Source organism: Pogona vitticeps, chromosome 3 (genome assembly GCF_051106095.1).
Source record: "Pogona vitticeps strain Pit_001003342236 chromosome 3, PviZW2.1, whole genome shotgun sequence".
NCBI classification, from domain to species: Eukaryota; Metazoa; Chordata; class Lepidosauria; order Squamata; family Agamidae; genus Pogona; species Pogona vitticeps.
The window spans coordinates 80638383-80664200 of record NC_135785.1 but is presented as its reverse complement, the minus strand read 5'-3'; the positions used below and the strand labels follow the sequence as shown (position 1 = coordinate 80664200).

Genomic DNA, 25818 nt, shown 5'->3' with positions numbered 1-25818 from the left:
CAATGATATTCTGGGCAACTTTAATGGTTCTGTGTAGAGCTTTTTTGTCTGCTACAGAGCTACGCCCAAACCATGCCAGAATGCCATAGATTAGGACACTCTCAATGGTGCTACAAAAGTAGGACAGAAGTAAATGCTGAGATAACTTTAACTTCCTGAGCATTCTCAGGAAATACAGCCTCTTCTGTTCCTTCTTCACTAGAATATTGACATTTATAGTCCATGAGAGGTCCTCTGAGATGTAAGTGCCCAGAAATTTAAAACTACCAACTCTCTCCACTTCCTCACCTTTGCCTCTACATTCACTATTTTATCAACGAGTTACACGCAGAGCTATGTGGAATGGTCCCTTCCAATACCTGTTCTGTGCTGACTAATAGAAAAACAGACACAAAACAAATAATCTTTTGAAATCCATTTTGCCTTTACTGCAGAGGAGATCTAGAGGCCTGGATCACCATCATCTTGTTACACTCTAATTTGCAACTGCAGTTGGGTTGAGAATTATATCTTGCATGACAGATATTGTGATGATGTCATATGGAATCACAGTATTGAATGTTGTTGAGTGAAATGTACATGGAAAGCAAAAATATTTTCAATTTGGTCTCATATTATGTTGTTGTTTTCTCTTATACTGTTACTGTTTTTATAAATGCGTTGTTAGCTACCCAGAGTAGACTTTGGTCTAGATGGGCAGGGTATTAAATCAATCATAAAATCATAGAATCATGAAGTTGGAAGGGGCCTATAAGGCCATCAAGTCCAGCCCCCTGTTCAGTGCAGGAATACAGATCATCTTTCACCAAAAAGTCAACATCTTACTCATTTTAGATTTTAAAATAACTCATAATCTGCCATTATTGGTATGGGTTTCAGTACAGATTTTGCACAACAGTGCCATAACAATATGTAGATGTGTGCTGGCTTGATAGCTTAATGAACTGGAGCATCTGGCTGAGGTCACGAGTTCAGTTCTCGGCTGTGCCTTGTAAGAGAAAAGCATGTCTGTGTGGTCTTGGGCAAACTCCACGATCCCAGAAGAACGCACTGGTAAACTACTGTACTTCTGTATACTCTGTATCTAAAAAGACATGAGGAAGGCCCAGAGCTCAGTGGTAGAGTGTATGCCATGTATGAAGAGGATCCCAATTCTTGTCATCTTTAGGAAGGACTAGGAAAGAGTTGACAGAAAGACCTCTCTAAAACACTGACAGTTTGCCAGTCAGTACAATACTGGGCTGCACAGATCAGTAGTTTAACCCAGCAAAAGGTAGCTTCCAGTCTTCCTATGTAAGAGTAGCAATTGCATGTTTGGAAGAAACAGAGGTTGATGCAACTGATTTGAATGCCAGCATTCTTTCCTTCCCTATCAGATAAGGAAGGGAGGGATGTGGCAAGGGAGAGGAATAAATCAAGTGCTGGAAAACAGGCATTGAGCCTCAACTACCTATGCAGAAACATGATGAAAAAGATAACAAGGGGATGCAGAAAAGAAACAGTAAAACAAACCTCTAATACAAACTACAAAAAAGCCTTATTTAAATGATATAAGCTCAGTAATGGAAGAGATGGGATGCCAGGAACTGTATGTATTAGATCAGCAGAAAGATAATACAAGGCAAAATAGAGATATGATGGTAGCTATATATTGTTCCACTTACACATGGTACAGTGGACCCTCGACTTACAGACGGCTTGACTTAATAAAGACTTTTCGAGTTACAGACTTCTCTGGCCGCAAAATTTAGGTTCGACTTGCAGCCGGAGAATCGACCTACAGACCAGAAAAAAATCAAAATGGAACAAAAATGGGGGAAAAAACGGCCGGTTACGGCATTAATCGGTTTTCAATGCATTGTAGGTCAATGGAGACTCGACCTACAGACTTTTCGACCTGCAGCCACCATTCCAATATGGATTAATTCTGTAAGTAGAGGGTCCACTGTAGTTCATGGCTCCATTCTCTGTTTTTTTTAAATAAAAAAAACATTGAATATATAACATTGTCTATCTGGATAACTGCAGGTCATATTTAGTATGGGTCTCCTAACCCCCTTTTTATTTTAGGGGAGTTCAGCATGATGACTGCATGTCCCATGATCTACACTTGCATCATACTCTACTTTTTTCTGTCCTCTCTCCTTTTCATTCTCAGACGCTTTTGTTTAAATATATGCAATGTATGGGGATACTTTCAGATAGTTAAATTGTTGTCTTAGTATTTTGGAATAATACTGGTTTGGAAGAAAGGGGCAGGTTGGCAGAGCCTACAAACTGCTGCTGTACATTACTTCCTAGCACAAAATGTAATCCTGTGCATTCATTTCTCCACTCTTACTCAATGAAAATAAAGCAAGCTGATGATACCTAGCCAGGCACCTTAACTTCCCATCTTTTTTACATTATTTGCACAGCCTCTGCTAAGTTGTATGTTCTCCTTTTTTAATATGCATTTATCTCATGAGACCATGGAAAGCAGGCTCTGGCAGTGCAAAAACTGTGTCAGTATATAACTTTTATTAGAGGTCCATATACTTTTACCTTGGACAGTATAATTTATTTGTTGTTGTTTAGTCGATAAGTCGTATCCGACTCTTTGTGACCCCATGGACCAGAGCACGCCAGGCCCTCCTGTCTTCCACTGCCTCCCAGATTTTGGTCAAATTCATGTTGGTTGCTTCGATGACACTGTCCAATCATCTCATCATCTGTTGTCCCCTTCTCCTCTTGCCTTCACACTTTCTTATAAATATAATGTATTTTAAGATCTTCCAAAGCAATTGCTTCTAAAAGACAGGTTTAAACACACAAGCTCTTCTTGTCAATGATATTAAATGACATGAGGTTCCTTCTCAGGTCTCCTGCTTCTATGCATTGCGACTCACTTTCCCCCCTGCTGTTCTTTAAGTATTTAATTCTTCATTCAAGAGCCTCTGTTTCCTAATAAGCATTTTTTTTTCTTTCTTGTTTTCTATGCATAGCATATTATTTTGTTACCAAGCAACTACATTACTAAATAATAGAAAACCATAATCTTCAATAAGGTGTTATAATTTTGGTGCCATATTTGGGAGTATTGGACAGCGGGGGGAGGAAGAGGCAGAACTATTTTTTTTTTTTAAATTATGGGCCAAGAAGCTGGCCGAGATGTTATGTGAAAGAGGGAAAGTGCACTGTGGTCGTCTCAAACCCATTGTTTTCATTATACAAAGGCCTTCTTAATCTCTTATAAAACTCAGCATATAATTCCATGAAGATGGAAACATGCAGGGGTTTTTTTTTTTGATACCTTATCCCAATTACCCACTCTACATCAAGTTTAAACTCTCTTCAGATTTATGTACCAATTATAGTATAGCCATAGGAACTAACATCCCCAAGCATCATCAAAATCAGTCAATTCTCTTAGGCTAAATCTGAAGTATTATTTGGATGAAATTGCTCCCCAAGGCAATTTTGATGCATTTCAGCTCCAGCTCTATCATATATTCTGAATCTGATTATTCCCCACAATGTATTCCTGGGTAATGTTTTATTTTGGTGGAAATTTGTGCCATATAAAGTAATGAATGACTCTACAAACATGCTAGTAAGGCTTATGTGTATTTCTATAGTTAGTCTGGGGAAGGACAGACTATGCTGGAGAATTTAGGGCTGAACTGCCAACAGAATTAACTATGTAATATACAGTTGTGCATGCCTTCTTTTCACTTTCAGCTAAAAGCTCTTGCAAGATTTTTTCCCCTCTTGTTTCACCTCCACTTTTTTTTTTGCTTTGTTACAGGAGATCATGGATTGTACCAGGCAGGACTCAGGTCCTAACAGTTAGAGGTGTTTCAGCAGCCAGCAGATGAAGCTATTCAACTATTTTCTGCTGTGAAAATAGATTGCTGGTAAATTGCAGATATCTCTCTCCTCCTGTGTACTTTTTCTTTCCAAATCTCTCTACATCAATTTTGTCGTCTTATCTCTAGTGGCATATCTACATCTGGCACTGAGGCTTGCTTAAAGAAGGAGAGGGAGAGAGAGAGAGAGAGAGAGAGAGAGAGAGAGAGAGAGAGAGATGCAATTCTGCAAGAGAGTGAGAAAGGGAAACAGAAATGTTTCATGGGGTGGCAAAAATGGGTGTTTGTGTCAGGAACTGTAAGAATCTGTTCTTACGGTTTAGTTTCTGATTCTCATGGTGCATTAGCACTAAAATGATCATGATAGTGCCACAGTGTTAAATTCCACCCCTCCATCACAGTACAAACTACCACAAGAAATAAACCAAGGGTTTCAGGAGGGATAAAATAGCGTAGGAATGGGAGAAGGGGGCAGCGAAAACCTGAGATACAGTAAGATAAAAAGAACATCATCTAGATATTAGGAAAATTCTGGCAAGGTCTGCACAACTCAGTCCTTAAGGTGGAACAAATTTGGCCTCTTCTGTCATTAAAAAGAGCATGTGAGGACTAAACAGTGCTTGGAAGCAACTAGTTACAACCAACTATTGGCTTAGAATTACTTCTTTTTTTCTGGTAACAGTTTACAATTATATTGCACCAAGGTTGTAAGTTAATAACTTCACTCCTTTTTTTGTATTTTATGTGTAACAAATACAAAAAACAAAAAAAACAAAGGTACTGTGGCATCTTAAAGACTTATAGAAATTTGCAGTTGTTTTTGTTACTCACTCCTTTTGTAGTCCAGTAATTTTTATAGTTACAGGGGTGTAGTCTTACTAAATGATGAAGGAAGTATCATCATCATAGGCATCCTTCAGTCTCAAGAGACTATGGTAGCGTGCTCTAGTGTTTTGACGCTGTACCCAAAGCTGGAGCGTCCTCTCCAGAGCACAAAGCCTGGGTAAAATAATATGGAGGATAGGCTGTTACTCAACAATCAAATCCCCCATTTCCATGTCACTGAAATAGTCCAATGGAAAGGCAAGAGCCAATACAACTGGTTTCAGCAACGTCGCAGGAGTTGACAGAATGATGTGAACTGCCTCCGGGACTCCGTCTCTGGATTTTGCGTCGAGGTTAACTCCTGAAGCCTTTTCCATCAGTGGATATAGCCATAAGGCAGTGGAGGTTTGAAATCAGAGTTTTCCTTCTCTTAGATGGGCTGCCTTCCAGGGCTGAACGAGTCACACCTACCCGGCCTGCTCCCTCATGGCATGGACGGCGATGGTGGCACCTCAGTGGGGGTTTGAAGTCACAGTTTTCCTTCTCTTAGACTGGCTGAAAACTGAATGGGCCACTGCAATAATTAATGGGTCTCTCCAGGAGACACTCATTAGGCCCATTAGGAAGAAACCAAATTTGGCAGCGGGCAGCATTGGAAATTATAGACCCGTCGCCAATGTTTCCTTCCTCAGCAAGGTGGTTGAGAGGGTGGTGGCAGATCAGCTCCAGGCGCTCTTGGACGAAACCAACGCTCTGGACCCGTTTCAGTCGGGCTTCAGGCCGCACTATGGTACAGAGACGGCACTGGTCGTGCTGTTGGATGACCTGTTGAGGGAGGCCAATGGGGGCAATATGTTGTTGTTGGTCCTCCTCGATATCTCAGCTGCCTTTGATACCGTTGACCATGGTATCCTCCTGGGGAGGCTCTCCGAGTTGGGAATCGGTGGTCTGGCACTTGCCTGGCTCTGTTCCTTCCTGGAGGACCGCCCCCAGAGAGTGCAGCTTGGAGAGAGTGTCTCAGCCCTGTGGAATCTCAATTTTGGAGTTCCACAGGGGTCGATCATCTCCTCAATGCTGTTTAACATCTACATGAGGCCGCTGGGTGGGGTCATCAGGGGGTGTGGGGCATCGTGTCACCAGTACGCTGATGACACACAGCTCTACATCTCCTTTTCACCTACCTCAGTGGATGCCGTCCTGTCCCTTCAGCGCTGCCTGGAGTCTGTACTGGAATGGATGCAGTCGAATGGATTGAGGCTGAACCTGGACAAGACAGAGGTCTTGAGGGTGGGTGGCCCTTCCATTAGCGGTATAGGTGACTCCCTTTCTTTTGGGGGGACGACCCTTGCCGCAAAGAGTGAGGTCCACAGCTTGGAGATACATTTGGACCTGGCGCTTACCATGGAAACCCAGGTGACGTCCGTGGACCGCTATGCCTATTTCCATCGACGGCGGATTGCCCAGCTGCGATTATATCTTGATGGGGGGGGCTCACTACTATAGTCCATGTGCTCGTAATCTCAAGATTAGACCATTGTAATGCGCTCTTTGGGGCTGCCTTTGAGGCTGATGCGGAAACTTCAGGTGGTCCACAATGCGGCAGCCAGGCTTCTTAGTGGGGTGAGAAAATATCAACATATCTCCCCCACTCTGGTGGCCTTGCACTGATTGCCCATCCATTTCCACACTGACTTCAAAGTGTTAATGATTACATATAAAGCCCTAAATGGTTTGAGACCTCAGTATTTAGCAGACCGTCTTCTCCCACCCAGATTCTACCCGAATCACCCGACACAGTCAGCAGGGACGGCTGAGGGGCTTGATGCCGAGAGAGGCCCAGAAAGAAAAAACAAGAAACCGGGCCTTCTCAGCGGTGGTCCCTCGGCTGTGGAACACTCTCCCTACTGAAATTCGGCTGGCACCCTCGCTGGGTGTTTTCAAAAACCAGTTGAAAACTTGGTTATTTATTTATTTATTTATTTATTTATTTATTTATTTATTTATTTATTTATTTATTTACAATATTTTTTAGCCGTACCATTGCCAGTGGCTTCTGGGCAGCGTACAACATTAAAACCTAAAAACATTAAAAACATTTTAAGAAACAGTATAAAATACCATATATTAAAATATTTCTTAAAACAATTAAAACATTAAAATTAATTAATTAAAATGCTGGGTGAACAGAAAGGTCTTTGCCTGGCGCCGAAAGGCCAAGGGTGTCGGAGCCAGGCGGATCTCTCTAGGGAGGGTGTTCCAAAGTTGGGGGGCAACAACCGAGAAGGCCCTATTCCGACATGCCATCCCCTTCACCTCTTTCAGGGGTGGCACCTTCAGAAGGGCCTCCTGGCCTGATCTTAGAGGACGGGCAGGCACATATGGAAGAAGGCGGTCCTTTAGGTAACCAGGTCCTAAGCCGTTTAGGGCTTTATATGTCAAAGTAAGCACTTTGAATTGGGCCCGAGCAGCAACCGGCAGCCAGTGTAAATTTTTCAGAACCGGCGTGATATGAGTCCGTGCGGCGGCACCACTTACCAGCCGCGCAGCCCGGTTCTGTGCCAGTTGCAGTCATCGGACCGTCTTCAAAGGCTGCCCCACGTATAGCGCATTGCAGTAATCCAGTCTGGTTGTTACCAGTGCATGAGTGACTGCTGCCAGGCTCTGCTCATCCAGGTAAGGGCGAAGTTGATATATTCTCCACAGCTGTAAGAAGGCACCCCTGGACACCGAGTCCACCTGGGCTTCCAAGGTCAGACTGGGGTCAAGGAGCACCCCCAAGCTGCGGACCCTATCCTTTAGGGGGAGTGTGATCCCATCTAAGGTAGGGAGATGGCCCTTTAACCTATCTGGCGGGGCACCTACCAGCAGCACTTCAGACTTGTCTGGATTGAGCCTCAGTTTATTGACCCTCATCCAGACCATTATCGAGTCCAGGCACGAGTTCAGAACGGTGACTGCCACACCTGGATTGGTAGAAAAAGAGAGGTAGAGCTGGGTGTCGTCAGCATATTGCTGACTCCTCAGCCCAAACCTCCTAACGACCTCCCCCAGCGGTTTCATGTAGATATTTAAACAGGCCTTCCCTCCAGTCAATTAAGTGGGTTTTTTTTTTCCTTTCCCTTACTTTTCTTTTCTTCTCTTTTGTTGAGCAATGCCATCTTGGAAACGTGCTGTTTTTTAATTAACTGTTATTATTGTATTTTTATATGTGTCAATTTGAAGTGTTTTTATCTATGTTAGCCACCCCGAGTAGACAATGTCTAGAGGGGCAGGGTAAAAATCGAATAAGTAAGTAAGTAAGTAAGTAAGTAAGTAAGCAAATAAATAAATAAATAAATAAATAAATAAATAAATAAATAAATAAATAAATAAATAAATAAATAAATAAATAAATAAATAAATAAATAAATAAATGAGATGCTTAAATGTTGTCTCTTGCTGAGCTTCATGGTGCTGCTTCATGCTTTCTTGTGAGCATTGAGGTGACAGTGAAATTGACTGGAGGAAAATAGTTTGTACCACAGCCAGCAGCTTATAGTACTTTGATGTGTTTTTTTTAAAAGGAAGTAAAAAATCAACATTTAGTTACTTGTGATAATTAGAAAAAAGGAAAACCTTACTTTTAGAGTTTAACTAAAATGGTTACTAACAAATATTGAGGACTTAGAATAGAACTAATGTTTTTTCACTTGTAACTTTCCAGTCAGTGGCCGTATAGTGCAATTTCCTTGTAACTATGGAAGGAGAGGACATTCTTTTTTTAAAAATGTAGACAGCTGAAAACTTAGAAGGAGATATTGAGCAGACAAAGTGGGAAGAAAAATAACTTTTTGAAAATAACGATTTGAAATACTGCTAGTTCTAGTGTTCATACTTGGTGTTGCTGTGGAAGTATATGTGCTGTGTCTGCTTGGTATTTAACAGTATTTACATCGATGCTAGATCCTAACAAGTTGAGCGTGTACTCAAGGTGGCTTGGAAAGGAGCATATTTGGCCTTAATTAGTCAGTTGGATTTAAGATTCCAGTTTGTCTCTTGAATTTGTAAGAATATGTGTTTTGAAATGCCTGATTCTAAATCTGTAGAAAGCGAGTAGAAGAGAGATTTGCTTTTGAGTTTCTCCCATTCACTTAACTAGGAACTGCACTGAAGAATTTAGTGCTGCAAGTATACAGGTGAGCACATGGGCCAGGGTGGCCAATCACAGAGCATAGCAGTGGCAAAGTCAGAAGTAACTATTGCAGGGTAGAGGAGGGTATTGATACAGCACTCTTAATGGCAATGCCAATATTAGGATGCATGACAAAGTCAGCAAAGAAGTGTGATAGAGCAAAGGATGGGATCTGTTGATACGAGCAAATTGAAATGGGCACTTTGAGCCAGCTACAGCCGGCAGGGGGGGAGGAGCTAAGTGCCAGCGTGGGCAGCCCCCCTCAGCAACGGCAGAAGGGTTGTTGGCCTTGAAGGAAACACCTGAGGCAGATGAGGGTGGAGGCCCTAAACCCACCCCCAAAGAAACAGCGGTAGCTGTAGCTGAGGTAGATATAGAGGCGAGTGAACAAGGAGAGGGGGAGGAGGAACTGGATATTTGGGAGGATGCTTGGGAGTTTCCGTCACCTTCAGAGAAGACAGAAAATAGTCTGCCAGGGGAGATGCTGAAAGGAGCTTCTAAGAGGCCTGCCTCTGTGGAGGACGGCCAGCTTATCTGAAGGCAAGTTGAAGGCTGAAAGTTAGAAGCTCCCAGGGTCAGCCAGTGCTGCACAGCCTCCTCTGCTAGCTGGATGCTGTGTTGGGGGACTCAGCTGGCAAAGACTGTTTCAGCCAAGACAAGCTGCCATGGGAGTGAAGTAACTCCCTCAGAGCTGGGGGCTGGGACAGAATATTCTCTATCAGCCCTGGAAGGACTGGAAGGATAGAAAGCTACCAGTTCCATCCCTGCTGCTTGGGGCTAGAGGCCCCATCCTGCAAAGGACACTGTTTTGCTTTGCTTTGCTTTGTATGCTGAGTCCAATAAAGCTTAACTGATCACCAGCACCTGCTGCCTCATCATGGATACAGCGGCTGGGGCCGCTCACAGGCACAAACTCCAGTTCAGCAGTTCGGCATGGTTTGTTGGTTTGGCTGCACAGCTGTTCTGCCAGTACCCTGGTTTCCCTTGCCCTGCTCAGAGTCAGCTTCCCAGCCCTGTCTGAGTGGGTGCCAACTGGAGGAGGCGGGGCAAGCGAAGCGGGAAAATAAGTGTGCAGCCAAACCGCCAAACGACGGTTCGTGCCCATCCCTAATAGCACCATTTACAGGGGGAAATTGTGTATCTGTTTAAATTCTCTGACTTATAGAATGGCAGGCCAAAATGAAAGACATACGTGCATGTGTTGAAAAGCCATAAAAATGTAATATACATGTATGCACTATGTTGGGTTTCTGTAAATATAAGAATGAACCTTACTGCCCATGTCACCTGTAGTTAGAGCTGTGAAATGTTACTTCTTGGAGTAACAACGGTCATGGCCACTGGTTGTGCTAGGTCAGGATTCTAGGTGCCAAAGTCTCAAAATTAACTTGCTCAAGCACTATGTGTAAGTTGCAATTCTGTGACAAAGGAAAGGAGTCGCTTTCCTTAGTGCAGTTTGTTGCTGCCGTGTGTGTGTGTGTGTGTGTGTGTGTGTGTGTGTGTGTGTGTGTGTGTGTGTGTGTGTGTGTGTGTGTGTGTGTGTGTGTGTGTGTTTGAGAGAGAGAGAGAGAGAGAGGAACTGCAACTACAACTACAATAGGAAGCTGAAATTGGGCAACCTGGCTTAGCTGCAGCCTGAATTGTAGCCTATTTTGTACTTCTGTTTGAATTAGGTGGCTACATGGAGACTATATTGTTTGGGTGCCAGTGTCCACAATGTCCCTCAATCTGATTTGGTTTAATCTGTGCCGCCTTCTGTTGGTCTTCCTTCTGTTGATCCCTGGCTCTCCTTTTAAGCTTCCTGTATAGCTGGTGGGCTGTTTAAAATGTTGTATGGTGCTAGGGAAAAGGGACAGTTTTCCAACGTACTCCATAATGTACAAACACATATATAAATACCACAGAAACATACTATTCTGCTGTAGTTCGTTGGAGCTGTTTCTATTTTATGTAGATTTTTATCTCTTTTTTGCCTTACAGAGGTGATCTAGCGCTAAACTAATATATGAATGCAGTAAAAAGGTGATCTAGCACTAAACTCAGTAGCATGTTTTTTAAAAAAATTAAAAATACTTCAGAGCCACTAGGGAGAAAGATCATGGTATTCCTGCTGTCCAAAATATTACACCCAGCATAGTACATCATCAGAAGGCCACCCACAATCATGTCCTTCATCTTTTGGAAAATGAAACAATTGATCATCCAGTGAAAAGTCTGTTCAAATAGTTTTGGCTTGGGGAAAAAAGGAGAATCTCTTAGTGGCCGAGAAAACAATTCTGTGTTTGAAGCAAAATGGTCCAGATTGATTCAAATTGGACTTTGTGTCATGTGATCAGTTAAAAAAATATAAATTCATCTTTTTACACCTCTAGCAAATCGCACAGTATTAGACCATGTAGTCATTGTCATCAAGAGAGAAAGTTTGCCCATCTGTTCCAGAAATTGAAGTTACATTTCTGGAGTAAAAGTTCCAAAGTCTGCCAGGTCTGTTCTTTAATGTGGAGAAGAAGGGGAAACAAACTGAGGGAGAAAGATATTCTTAACTAACCCCATCACTAGTATTCATCCAGATACTATACTTGATGACATCAGAGTAGAGAAGTTTATTTCATTCTTGCAGCTGAGAAGGACAGATACCAAGATTTTTCCCTTTGAGGTGGAATTACAACTGTTTGTGCTTAGTTTTGACATTTTAGCCCTTTCCCCCCAAAATTCCAGAAGTAGGGTTTTTTAATGGGTTTTCTTGCATCAAAAACAAACATATATTCCTTTTAAGATCAGTATTCTTGTAACGAATTTTTTTAATGCAAAACAGACTGTTTTTGTGCAGAACTCTATTTTATTTTATTTGAGTGATTCATCTTGCTGATAACGAAACATATGCTGGTCTTTTTGGTGTGGTACAGGAAGGAAAAATCTCATAGAGACTGAGCATTTTCAGTGTGGTGTCCAAATGTGTGTTCCTTCCTTTCCTTTCCTTTTACAAAGTTCAGTATTTGTTGAACAATATCATGGCATAATGAGGAAGGGACATTCAGAATGCTGTGAGTGTACATAAGGAAGGTTCCCCAGGTAAGCCTTATGACAATTCCAAAATGCAATGCACTTGTAAGTCAACATTTTGTATTAACAGTCATTTGATGATGAGTCAACATTTTAGGTTAACATTCATGATGGTGTTAATTAAATAATAAATGAATGTTTCTGAAATTCATGTTAAAACCTGTGGAGTGGAAGTAAAATATTCTTTACTGCAGTGAGAATACTTGCTAGGAATAAGAATGATTATTCTCCCTCAGATATTGAAAGGGAGTTGTTTCCCCATGTGTAATGATTTGTTTTCCCATTGTCTTAATTAGAACATTGTAAATCAATCTGAGATCAAATCTTGTTTACATTTAAAATCAATGGCTGAACACAGTTTTCAGTGGCATTTCCATCTTCCTTTGGAAAATTGTCATTTAAAATACACACACACAGCAGTTATTTCCATTTCAAAGACATGGCTTGAGATCTTGCATATTCATACAAATTTCAAGCTGTAGAAGCAAAAGATGGGCTGCTTGACGGGCTGGCATTATCTGTAGACTATTGTTCATGTGGCTGAAACCAAGTTAGCTTTTACCTATTTCTATTTTATCATTTGCTTCACACCTTCAACAGAGCTACAGTCTCCACCTGACCTGCTGAAATTGAAAATGTAACCTTCCTAAAATAAAGGATGAGGGATTCTTTGTGTTGACATTTTGTGTGGGTCTTATTCTCAGTGCCTGTGACCTACTACATGGAGAAACTTCTAAAAATTACCAACTTGCAATACTAAAGACAGTTATATCCTCCTGAGGGGGTCTAGATCCATTGGACTACACTTGCAGTGTTAACTCTAATGATCATAGAGGTTGAAAATAATAAGAGAAACGAACAATGGAACAGAGCTAACTCTCCTAAGAGTGTTGTCTTGGTGCTTCATGGTGCTCATAACTTTGTTCTTACATTGAAAGTTAAAAAAAAAATCTCAAAACCATGGGTGGAGAAAAAATTCCTCTGAGACTCCAGAATGGTAGATAATGAAAAATCTGTGAACAGTTTAACTGCACAAAACCATAAAGCACAAGCAAATATGTTTACAATGTACCATTTAGTATGTTTTGAAGGGAACAAATAGATCTGTGAAAGGGCACAGATGCTTGAAATCAGACTGGATGATAAACTGTATAATTACTGTAATTGCAAACTCCGAGTGGGATCCAAAGAAAAGCTCAACTACGTAGATTTTTCTTTCCAGCAGAGATCTGAGCATGAGCCTCCTCCTCATGCCACACAGCAAATGCTTTTTTAAAACTAAGGAGACTTATCAGAAGCAAGTTCTGATGTGGCATAGAGGTTCTTTGTTGGAAAGGGTCAGAATCCCCCTTATGCCTGGGCACTTTGGAGCACATGAAGTCTTTGGAAACTATATGTATAATATGAAAATGCTCCCCATATCATCCATTTTGCAAAATTTAAGAAATGTGTAGCTTACTTGAATGGAAAAAATTCCTGAATATCTCAAATTGTGATGGCAGTCCTAAAAAACAAGATCTTTTCAGTCTGGAACATTCTTTGTAGAGATACCCATGGTTGACTTTAGTTGAGTGGTTCTCCGCCTGTGGTGCATATACCCCTGTTAGAACCCAGATGTCATTGATGAGGGATGCAGAATTTTCATAACAATTATTAAAAGCTGATTCTTCCTCAATCCCATGTCCTCTTGCACCTCCTATGACTATTCCTGTCACAAATTAACGTTTTGCCATGCAAATATTTACTTACTTATCTTTTCTCTTTATTTAAAAAAATTACCCCTCCTTTCTCTTAAAAAAAGGATCCAAAGTTCCCTCTAAGATGCACAGCTGTGTGAGCACACATGACTCCACCCCACTCCGCACACCCACAACAAGCGTTTCTAGCCCCTTTGGTTCCAGTCATGATGGAACACCTGTAGGCGGATGGAATCATGTGCATGAGGGGCAGAGCTGAAAATTAGAGGGAAAGTTGCCCAACATCATTAAAATGGACATTAAAAGCTAAAAGGTTTAGACACTCCATGTTTCTCCTCCCTCTGCGCCATGTCAGGAAAAAATAAATGTAATAACAGACTGCCTGTAAATATATAAAGTCCTTCTTGAGGAAAAGTGGAACTCAGATCCTTTGGTAGAATGACTTGAGGAACATATGATACAAAAGGTTGAGAGTCTTCGCTGTAGTTCACATATGTCAGCTCACAATCACCATTTGCCTGGAAGAGTCCTTTTAATCACTGGATATTTATTTATTTATTTATTTATTTATTTATTTATTTATTTATTTATTTATTTATTTATTTATTTATTTATTTATTTATTTATTCCATTTATACCCCACCTATCTGGTCATATTGACCACTCTAGTTCCCATATTCTACCCCACAGTACATGGATTGTTTTCCCCTTCCTCCTCCTGGACACAGGAAACCTATACAGTATGTGCATAACATCAGTATTTCACAAATGCTGGTGTTTATTCAATGCTATAGCATTGAGTTGATTATTTCTTCTCCTCTTTGGTCATTTTCTTATGCTTTTCACTGCTTGGCTTCTCCCTTAATTTAACCGTCTTGTAGTGTGAAAAGTACAAATGCCCAATACTCAGGTTGGTTCTTCCAGTCATGCTGTGAAATAAACAAGGTAGAGTCATATTTTTATCAGTTTGTAATCACAGTATTTTTTGTAATTTATTCTTGATCAATAACCACATTTGGAATATACATGTATGCACTATGTTGGGTTTCTGCAAATATAAGAATGAACCTTACTGCCCATGTCACCTGTAGTTAGCGCTGTGAAATGTTACTTCTTGGAGTAACAACGGTCATGGCCACTGGTTGTGCTAGGTCAGGATTCTAGGTGCCAAAGTCTCAAAATCAACTTGCTCAAGCACTATGTGTAAGTTGCAATTCTGTGGCACAGGAAAGGAGTCGCAACAGGATCTCGGTTACTGACTTACCTCTTTTTTCCCCTCAATTCACAGATGTTTGAGACATCCATTACTGCTGTGCCCCTACGTCCATCATCTGCCTTGCCAAGAGGAAACGAGCTCAACTTTTTATCACCCAAGCACAACAGCATTTTGCACTGATCGTCTCTCCATCTCCACATGGCCTTTCTACTGGTGTCAGCATACCTTTTGCTGACTCGTGCCCATGGTGCTCCGGTTGAGAATGGGGCTCTCATGGAGACACTGAAATCCCAAGTTGTATTGTTCAGCAATAAAAGCGAACACTATTCAGCACAAGTAAGACCACCTGGAACCAGCAGGCGGATACCTCAGACAATCATCATTGGAGTTCGTAAAGGAGGGACCAGGGCTTTATTAGAAATGTTGGATGTTCACCCAAACATTGTGGTGGCTGCTACAGAAGTTCACTTTTTTGACTGGGATGAGAATTACATGAAAGGAATAGACTGGTATAGGAGCCTGATGCCGTTTTCATATGAAAATCAAATAACTATTGAGAAAACACCAGGCTATTTTACCTCACCACAGGCTCCCGAAAGGATTCATGATATGAATAGCTCTATTAAACTGCTGCTTATTCTAAGAGACCCCACAGAGAGAGTTATCTCTGATTATACCCAAGTCTATTACAATAGACTGGAAAGCCACAAGCCTGTTCAGCTCTTTGAAGACATTGTTATTAAAAATGGAGCACTTAATACCAAATACAAGGCTATCCAGAGAAGTCTGTATGATATCCATATGGAGAGGTGGCTTAAACATTTCCACCTGGATCAGATTCACATAGTTGATGGAAATACTTTGATCAAAGACCCTCTTCCTGAATTGCAAAAAGTGGAAAGATTTCTGAACCTGCCTTCCAGAATCATGTCTTCAAATTTTTATTTTAACCAGACCAAGGGGTTCTATTGCATTAGGAGTGATGGAAGAGAGAGATGTTTACATGAATCGAAAGGGCGCCCACATCCTGTTGTCAACAGTACTGTTTTAGAGCAACTTTACTCCTACTTCAGAGAGCACAATGCAAAGTTTTATAGAATGATTAATCATTCTTTTGATTGGCATTAGTAATTTTTGTTTTTTTAAGAAAAAACTTTCTTTTGAAAAAAAAAAAAAACGCCCTGCAGTAATTTATTTTCAAGCACTTCGTGATAAATTCTGGATTCTATTTGTCTTGATGTGAAGACCAGAGTTTTATTCCCTGGGGTATAACACTGGAAGCCTATTGTGTTAAATGACAAGCACTCTTTAGTGCACAGCTTAATATTGGCTTGTAACTACTGTAATGAACATGATTGCACCAGTCCAAGGCCACTGACTTCAATGGAGTTATTTCAGAATTACACTTGTATAGCTGAACTGACTCATTTTTCTCTTTTTATTCAAATTTATGAACAAATGGGGTTCCACAGGAAACCATTCCTTAACAATGTTTAAACAGATATGTACCTGAAATTGTATTATTCTAGCTTTCAGGTTTTGTTGACTGCTTTTATTTTTCTATCCAACTCCATGAAATAGGATTGATTTATAGACCTTTTCATAAAGTCAGATAAGTATATGTTATATGAAAGGAAGGTTTGGACTAGCTCCATAGCAGTTTTCAATCTTTTTGTGATATGAAGATTGTATAGTATATCCCACCTAAATGAGCTTCAAGGCCAAGTATAATTTTGAATTGCTGAATTTTTATTCTCTATATAGGTTCTACAAATTAAGGAACACATATATTGCCCACTTGGGTATCGAACCACTTAAGCTATTTGAGGAAATGTTAAGCTTTCAGCATTCCCAGTACAAACAAATGAGGACCCTAAAAACAATTCCATTTCATACAATAGATATCAGGAATTATCTGTTTAATCAATTTTGATTCACTTCTTTAAAAATATACCCTTCATCAATACATAATTATTGGTCTTGTTTGTATTTTGTAAACATTTGTTCCAATAGTTTATATTACTAATTTGGCACAACATTTATTGCAAAAACAAAGACAAAAATTAATTGCCTGCTCTCCAATGTGTGGAGTAACTTTTGTAATATCTACTTGCAAATCATAAGATGTACTCAAAGTGCAAAGTAACTTCATGTGATCTTGTATACTATACACACTATATTCAAAATATCAAGTATGGGTTTCTGATTTATTTATGAAACTATAAATCTACATGGATGCATTAGGATTTGTTTATTTTTACTTGCCAGTGTATTGGCCTTATCTGTTTTCAAACATTACTTTTTTCATAGAGAATTCATAGAAAGTTGTTGATTTTCCCTCTCTGTGTGCATACTTCTATATGCGTTTTTTTGGGAAAATTTGAAAATATTACAAAATATGTTTATATTTAACAGGATCTAATTCTCATTCCTGGATAGGTCTGTAAACACTTTGTGTAATCACTTGTTGGGCTGTCATCACATTTATTTTCTATTCTTTGGGACTATAAATGATGAACATAAAATCATTAAGCTCAAAGTGACCTTGAAGATCATCTAGTCAAATCTGTTAATGATTCTGGAAGTCCACTACTACAACATCCCTGATAGGTAGCAATCCAATATCTGCTTAAAAAATGCTCTAACAAAGGGGAGCCTAACGAAGGGGATGCTTGTCAGTTCCACTGTGAAACACCTAGGAAGATCAGTACGTCTGGTTGAACCCCAGAGATATAAATAAATATGAACTCAATGGTTCATTCTAAACTTTGGCACAAAAAAGAGAGATGTATTTCAAGACAACCATCATTACTCTCTCTTAATTATCTCTTCCCCAGCCTAAACATATGTAACTCTTGCAACCTTTCCTCGCCGTCATGGCCTACAGGCAGTTCACTGTCTTTGCCATTTTCCTCTGTGCATCTTCCAGTTTAGTCCCTGACTCATAAATATCTTGCGGTCTACAAAAACCATCAGGTCCTTTTCATATGTACTGCTCTCAAGTCATATATCACTCACACTTTTGGAGCTAATCTTTCCTATCAACAAGAAGAGTTTTATATGTATCGCTGTTAAAATTCATTTTGTTATGTTTGGACCAGTTTCCCATCCAGTTAAAATCAAAATGTTTCCTGTTTGAGTCTTCTAATGTAATAGCTTTCCTACCACACCCTGCTTCTGTCAATGTACTTATAATCATATACTGTATTAGTCATACAGTCAATAATTTTCAGAGTCAGTTTATTTATATACCACATGTCCTATTATGTTGTGCTCAGGCAGTCCACAAAATAAACAGTTTAAATACAGGAGCCACACATATCATTTACAAAGAGCCAACTCCAACAAAAAGATACTCCATTGTGCTTTCACAATGGAATGTCTCTCCACTTCCTTATTCTCAGTCAGCTCTTCAAGCTGCCCTAAAAAAAACAGCTCTGTCAGGTTTCCCAGACCTCAAGACCATGGTTTTATAATAAATGGGCTGAAAGGGAAGGTTGTTTGCTGCCACTTCCACTGGATTCTGCTATTCCAACAACAGATGGCCTGTGTTGGATCCTGTCCAGAGCTTGGGAGTGACTAGTTGCAAAATAACTGGTTACTTGTAATGAATTTCTTTTCCCCAATAATTGAAATACAACTATAATTATGATTGTAAATTAGTGAGCAGTAACACCACACATCGTGGTAACTTAAACATGATTTTTAGTTACTCCTAGAGGTGCAAGAGACTCTCTTCTTAATATGATGGAGGAGAAGCATTACACATTTCAACTGCTTGCTTCTGATATTTATTTATTTTATTTATTTATTTAATTTATATGCCGCCCACTCTACCCAGAGGTCTCTGGGCGGCTTACAATAATTAAAATTCAATACAATAAAATGACTAAAATACAATTAAAATACAATTAAAATTGCCATGCTATTGCCTCATGATCTGTTGTGGGTCCTGAGGCAACAGTGAGATGAGTGGGAGAAGAAAGTGGTTTACACCACAGGCTAGCAGTTTGCAACCTTCAGAGGTTTTAACTAACTATAATTTAAAATTTAGACATGAGAAATGCTTGCTTTTTAACCTGTAATTATATCAGGAATTAAATGTTTAGAGCACTTTGGGATTATAACTGTAGCCAATTACTTTTTAGAAGTATTTTAAAGCAATACAAAATATCAAAACAGCAATAGCTGGGTCTGTAATATTTAATACATACGTATAATATTAACAGTACACCTCTATAGTGAAAAGCAGTACACTTCCATAGACAAGTTGCTGAGGAACATGAATGGACAGGTGTCATTCTGCTGATGTCTCCTTTCTGGGCCATATGTATGTATGTGTGTGTGTGGTTGTCTGCTATGCGCATAAAATACAGGACTGTTTATGTTCTTGGCTTTTTTTATGTCGTTATTATAGCCACATAAATCAAATAATTAAAAAGCTACTTTAGACTATCTGATCCATCTGAGACTTACAACAAAATGGAAAAATTGAAACCAAGTTATTGTGAGGTCACCCTCAAGCAGCATGAGATCTTCTTTTTTCCAGGTTCCTTCACAATGAGCCAAGAAATGGCACCCTGCAATAGGATTTGTCCTGGTTGTATTGCAGCAGTTAATGGCTAAGAAAAGTGACCCATGCCAAAAAAGTAGAAGTCCCTGACAGGGACTCGAAAAGGTGCACGTTGGGGTGTTCTGGGGACAAATTGGTCTCGTCTAGCACTTCTGTCATGTGGTTGCTGGATAAAAGAGTGTACCAATCTGCCCCTATCACACACCAGATAGCAGGACAAATGCCTATATGAATGAGCCCCTAACAAGTTGTTCTTGAGAAACCTGTAATGGCAGTTTATTAACAGTGTTCTTTTCCAAGCACTCTTAGGCTAATTGGTTAATTCACTGTTCTAGATCTTTTACAGTGTCATGTGGTTGGATGGCTCATTAGTAGCTGGCTGGATCCTGATTTTTCTACTTCTTTAAGGATGAGGTCATGTCAATCACATGTTCTATAGGCACTTCCAAAACCTGTAGACAGAGACTTTGAGACTACGGTACATTTTCAAGTTCCTTTAAATAATAATAATTACATAGTGTCGGGTTGATTCCAATGTATAGTGGCCCTTTCCAGCATTTTTAAGTATAATGTACTCAGAAATGGTTTTCCATTCCTTTCTTTTAGTGCCTTAGAATTCACTTCAACTGGCCAATGTTCCAGGATGCACTTAATTTCGTCCATACAACTAGAATTCATTTAGGCTGGCTAGATGCCCCCATACCACTTCTTTATTTTTATTGGATTGTGTTCCTCTTCCTTCATCAGTTAAATTTGTTTTTACCAAGTTCAACACAATTATTTTGTGGGAGAAGTGGTGCAAAGGAGTTGTCACCCATTGACATTTGAAGTAGAAACCTTTTCCATTTCATGTTTATAGCATTTTTCTTAAACCTCGTCTCATTCTTCCATTAATTCTCATCCTTAGAGGTTTTGCTTATTATTCTCTGCGCAGCAAGGAGATCATGGGATCTTAAATAGTTTATTATTATTCATTGATTACATTTTCCCCACTTTTCCAACAACAACAAAAGAAGAGTACTGAAGATGGCTAACAAATGTCACAGAAATGGAGTAAACACAGTATGAAAGCAAATTAGAAACCAGTTAGTCAACAAAATCATTAAAGCTATCTTCAGAACCAGTCAGCCAAAATCTTTGAAAAGCCCATTTGAAAAGGATCTCATTAAGCTGCGTTAAGGCCCAGCTCAGCTACAGCCACCTTCACTCAGCTAGTTGGCAAAAAGCTTGTGTGCCTCTGTGAAAAAGTTACTTGTGTGACATGTTTGAAATTTACATTTCAAGGAATGCTGAACTGGATGGATTATTGATGCATAAATCTACCTGCCTTGTCAGCAGAGCCTTCATTCATTATTTGCTTAGCAGTTCTGGGGAAACTTAAGAAAATGAACTCATTTAAACAACTGGCAAATATCAGAGGGGACTCTATTCTACTTAGAACAAACTATACTGGCACCTTAAGAAATATATATTTATCTAAATTCCTTAGGTTGGGTTTTAAGTCCATTTCCAGGGAGGCAGATTTAACTTCTGAGTTATAACATAGTAATGTTCCCAAAGCAACACTTCTTGCTGAGTGTATAACCTACTGAGATAATCCTGTGAAGAAAGACATGGAGGAAATCTGCATACAATCTTACTTATAAAAGGTGTCATACATGCTTACCTAGAAGTAAGTTTCATCGGCAGAAATCTAGTCCCATGTATGTGTATTCAGTGGCTCATGGTCTCTATGTGTATTTTGCTCTTCCTCAATTCCTCCACATCCTGAAAAAGCTAAATTCTTCAAAATGGCTAGCTGGATAGCTCAGTGGTTTAGGTATCTAGCCAGAGGTTGAGAGTTCAGTTTCCCACTGTGCCTCCTGTAATAAGAGCCAGTCTGTGTAGCCATGGGCAAGCTGCACAGCCCCGGGATGCTCCCAGAAGAAGGAAATAGTAAACCTAGAAAACACAGGAAAAGGTCATTATTAGTTGGAATTGACTTGATGGCACACAATTATATCGTTCAAATGGTAAATCTCACTCCCAGAAACATCTGACAGATAAGATTTACCCTTTGAATTAAATTTGTTGAAATTACACTCTCAGAAAGTGGTAGTGACTGCCTAATCACTTTTTGTGGGAAAAATAGCAATTTCTGGAACAAAAAGGGCTATATGTAGGTGAAAATGTATGCAGAAAGTAAATTGCAACCAGAACCAGCATCCCCGAAAGCTTATATGGTATGATTTGGTATTTCTAGCACTAAACATTAAAGTCTGCATAAAGCATGGAGAAGATTCAAAACTGGAAGTGACTTGTGGACCAAGTAGATTGATTGGGGAGCCAAAGCATAACAAAATTGCCTCCAGCACTTCTCTAGAAAGGCACCAAGGGGCTTTTCTTTTTACTCAAACAGGGATGAGCCTCTAAGGTCCAGACTGCCTGCCTCTGCTGTAATACAAAACAACAACAACAACAACAACAACAACAACAACAACAACAACAACAACAACAACAACAACAACATTGTCATCATCGTCGTCGTCATCATCATCATCATCATCATAATGCTTCATCTGAAAACTTTACAGATAGAAAAGAATATCTTACTTCTGGAAACGTTTTAAAGACAAGGGCTAGCATCTTATTGACTGAACACAGACTGAAAGAGAAAGCTTGTAGCTTTCCCCTCCTGTTCCGGCAGGCTCCCCTTTGCATGCCGGGTCTCACACCAGTTGCAAGGTCAGTCACACAACTCGCCATGCAACAAAGAGCTTGTCAAAGAGCTTGCAGTTTCCTTTCCCTTCCACATTTAAGCAACAGGTTATTAGCCATGGCAGTCTTTAAGTGGTGCAGTTCATAAAAACATCAAATATTAAATATTGCTGAAATGACATACTGTCTTTTAGAACAGCTTTTGCAATGCAGTACCATCTGATTGTTTTGGACTATTACATCCATCATTCCCAGCCATCAGGGCAAATCATTGGAGATAATGAAGCATAGTCCTGAACTTTGGGAGGCAGGAGCACTCATTTGGAAAGGCTGCCTTAGAAAACAGAATATTTGGATCAGTCAAGTGAAGATGGGGTGGCATTTTAAAATATGGAGGACTTTGAGAAGGTACTGTTTGCTATATTTGCCTAGAACACAATGGAATACTTTAAGACTGAAGACTGTAAAACACAGTACTGTATTGTAAACAAATGAGAACAAATCAGCCACGTAATTAGTTACCTGGAGAGTGCATGGCATCTTCTACCTTGGAGAGGAGTAAGGAAAAGTTGAGAGACACCTGTCCAGATGCAGGTATAGGTTTTTCTGTTCAGGATATCTATTTGCACCTCATGACCCTTGGGCTCCCTTTTGGCTTGGACTCCTATATATATATATAAAATGTTTTTAAAAACACTGAGCTTATGCCTTCAAGAACTCTCTGGCAGTCTGAAAATTTAAGCTGTTGCTTATTAAAAATTAATTTGATCTCCTTTCCTGTTGCTAAGATACAGTCATCAAGATGCGGCTTGCCTTTTTCACTCCATTTGCAGAAAACTAACCGTGGTGATGATAAAATGATATCTTCTCTCTTGCCCATTTACCCAGACACAGACTTTAACACTGTAGCCTAATTTAACACTTAGGAGACCATCTGCACAACTTCAAGTTGCTCTCATTCACTTGACTCTCCTTTTTCCCCTGTGGATTTTCCCTTTGACCACAGTTGCCTTGACTAGTCAGCCCTCTTCAGCATTTGGCTCTGTCTGTCTGTGTTTGTCTGTGTTTGTGTGTGTTAATGCTGCTTGAGCAGTTGTATAATTACTGAGTTTGCACAAGGCAGCATCCAATAATATTTTTTCTATATGAGCTCAGCAACTGTCCAACCCTCTGTGCAAGCAAAAGGAGTAAACAATACTCTATCCAATGAAACTTCAGATGTGTCTAAGATTATTCTGCAAAACTCCTTTTGAGTTTACATAGTAATGCTAATGGTAGAACCAGCTGTAACCAATGCTGCCTTTAGAGTAATAGGAAATAGGTAGTTGAGGGGCAGAGCAGTACCTTCCAGATGATTTGAAGTACAATTCTCATCAGGTCTGCCAGCATTGTTAATTTGACTATACCATTGTCTGGTAATTAAGGGGAAAAAACCCTCCAAAGATATTATGTGCCATCAAGTCATTTCTGATGTGTGGTGACTATATGAATTAATGATCTCCAAAATATGCTCTCATCAACAGTTGTGCTCAGATCTTGCAAACCAACAACATCTTAAGTCAGGTTGTTCTCTCGTCTTACTGCCACCCCCCTTCCTAGCAATATTGTATTTTCCAATAAATTCTGCTCAGTCTTGCAACTCACACTCATGGATTACTTTGTTCAGTCAACCCATCTCATGTTAGGTCTTCCTTTTCCCCAGCAATGTCGTATTTTCTGGTCCATTCTGTATTTCATTATACAGTATGTGCATAGTGGGATAGTCTTGGCATACTCATTTCTGCTCTAGTGAGAGTTCATGCATGACTCAGCTGAGCACCCATCTTTCTGCCTTTCTGGCCATTTCAACTCCAACACCACATTCCAAATGAGCTGAATTTTGTCCGTGCCACACCCTTACTGTCTTCACACAGTAAGGGTGATTTTGACCTTGGTTTCCGGTTGCAATCTTTGTTAACACCCAACTCTCCCTTCTTTTTATTTCAAAAGGCGAGGTGAGATATTTTGAAAAACATGTAAAAGACGTATTCGTACAACTTCTGGCATAATTGCTTTTCTTCCTCTGGTTGCCTATCCCAATGAAAGCGTTAGGAAACTGGAACATAGATTTCTAGTCTGCATTCTGCGAACTGGGCACTTTACTTGAACGATTAAAGGGTGTGTATGCTTCTCCATTGTATGTGTTGCACTTATTAACACTTTTGCTAACTCCAATAACAGCCCTTCAAAATATTTTGATACAGAGGGACTACAGCCACATCCCGGTTGTTCTTCCTTCTGTTCTTTGCCAGCAACCACAGTACAGATAATGTGCTCATCCCCTGGAATCCTCCAGCATTGAATATGAATATGTTCCTCCCTACATGAAGGAAGTTTTTGTTGACGTGTATGTAGTGTATGTATATGTAGACTTCTGATTTAAAAATCTAGGAAATTCAGTTCTTTTTTAAAGAAACTCCAGTTAATGAATTTACCATTCACATTTCTTGAAAAACAGCCTGACAATTGTTTTCTGTTTGGGTGAGAAGTGGTTAACTGATTAAAAAAGGAGCCAGCTTCTGGGATTTTCCTTTGTTTGGTGAATGGTAATGAGCACAAGAGGGTATCTTGGCTGCTGGCATTGGTGTTGTGTAAAGCTTGGCATCCTTGTCCCTGCTGGCAAAATGGGCACAATATTTCTTGTGTGTTTAGAATCATGGATTAAGAAGTACAATATTCCATATTCATAAACCAGAGTGTTTAAAAAAGAAGATGGAGAATTGAATTAGTCCCTTGATCTACATGCCCACATCTCATGTTATGAGCAGCAGGGCATGGGTATTATTATAGTGCTTTTCCTGTGTCACTGATGTGAAGAGTTCACCTCCTTCTGTGCCAACCAGTTCTATCCCAGTTTACCTGTGTAAGGACTCCAGAATGAGGTCAGCAATTTTACAGCAACTCCCACACTAAAAGCATCACTTGAGAAGATTTAATTTATCTTGGAAAAAATACAGTACATTCTTTAGATTTTGGCAGCTAATTTATAGACTCCCAGGTTGATGATTCCCTCCCCCATCTTTGGTGATGAGCTTTTATCTTTCAGTTTCCTTATTATTTTATTTGTATCAGGTAAAATGCATTCACTTGTGAATTAATATCCATAAGTACTCCATTAAATAAATTACTGCTTGTGGCTAGTAACCAGCATCTGAACAAATGCCCAAGCAATTCCACTTCCATTTATTTGAAAGTAGCATAATGGACTTCATTTTCTTTATTATATTTCTAAAATCCAATCTCAAATTTTGGCCCATTAAAAAAAGGAAAACCTGCAATATCAGAATGATCAGCACTGAACTGCTCATTTCAGGGCTTTGGGTGGATATCATTTCATACATCAACCTGTTTTTACGAAACTGTTGAGTATAAACGACAGCAAAGGCGCTTAGAGGAGTCTCATGGAGCAATGGTTAAACTGCAGTACTGCAGCCAAAACTCTGCTCACAACCCAGGTTCAGTCCCAGGCAAGGTTCCCTCTAAGGTGTGTACCTGTGTGTGCATATGCAACTCTGCCCCTGCCTGCCATGCAGGACTCCTCCTCATCCATGCACCTACAGCAATCATTTTCAGCTCCTTGGGTTCCAGTCATGACACAACCTTGCATGGGGGGTGGAGTTGCAAAGGGCTGAGTCCTGCCCAGTGGGACTGAAAATTAAAGGGAATGTTACGATTTCGATTTCGATTTC

General features: G+C 39.9%; 1 protein-coding gene and 1 long non-coding RNA gene across 6 annotated transcripts in view; one reads left to right on the top strand and one right to left on the bottom strand.

Annotated features, from left to right (window-relative positions):
* The window catches only part of HS3ST1 (heparan sulfate-glucosamine 3-sulfotransferase 1), a 113977-nt gene extending 96917 nt beyond the window's left edge, over window positions 1-17060 (top strand). For 4 of the 5 annotated variants that reach the window (XM_020795020.3, XM_020795014.3, XM_020795015.3 and 1 more), the window contains one exon: window positions 14893-17060. In XM_020795020.3, the coding sequence (XP_020650679.2) occupies window positions 15019-15948 (930 nt within the window). In that variant the 5' untranslated portion in view covers window positions 14893-15018 and the 3' untranslated portion in view covers window positions 15949-17060. Of the gene's footprint in view, window positions 1-3787; window positions 3897-14892 lie in introns of all 5 variants that reach the window. The other variant, XM_020795019.3, reaches the window with a different exon arrangement.
* LOC140705927 (uncharacterized) lies at window positions 10312-25602 on the bottom strand. Its single transcript, XR_012085555.2, has 2 exons — window positions 21060-25602; window positions 10312-14533 (listed from the first exon to the last, which is right to left on the bottom strand). It is a non-coding gene; the product is annotated as an uncharacterized LOC140705927 (long non-coding RNA).
* Between the last annotated feature and the right edge of the window lie 216 nt (window positions 25603-25818).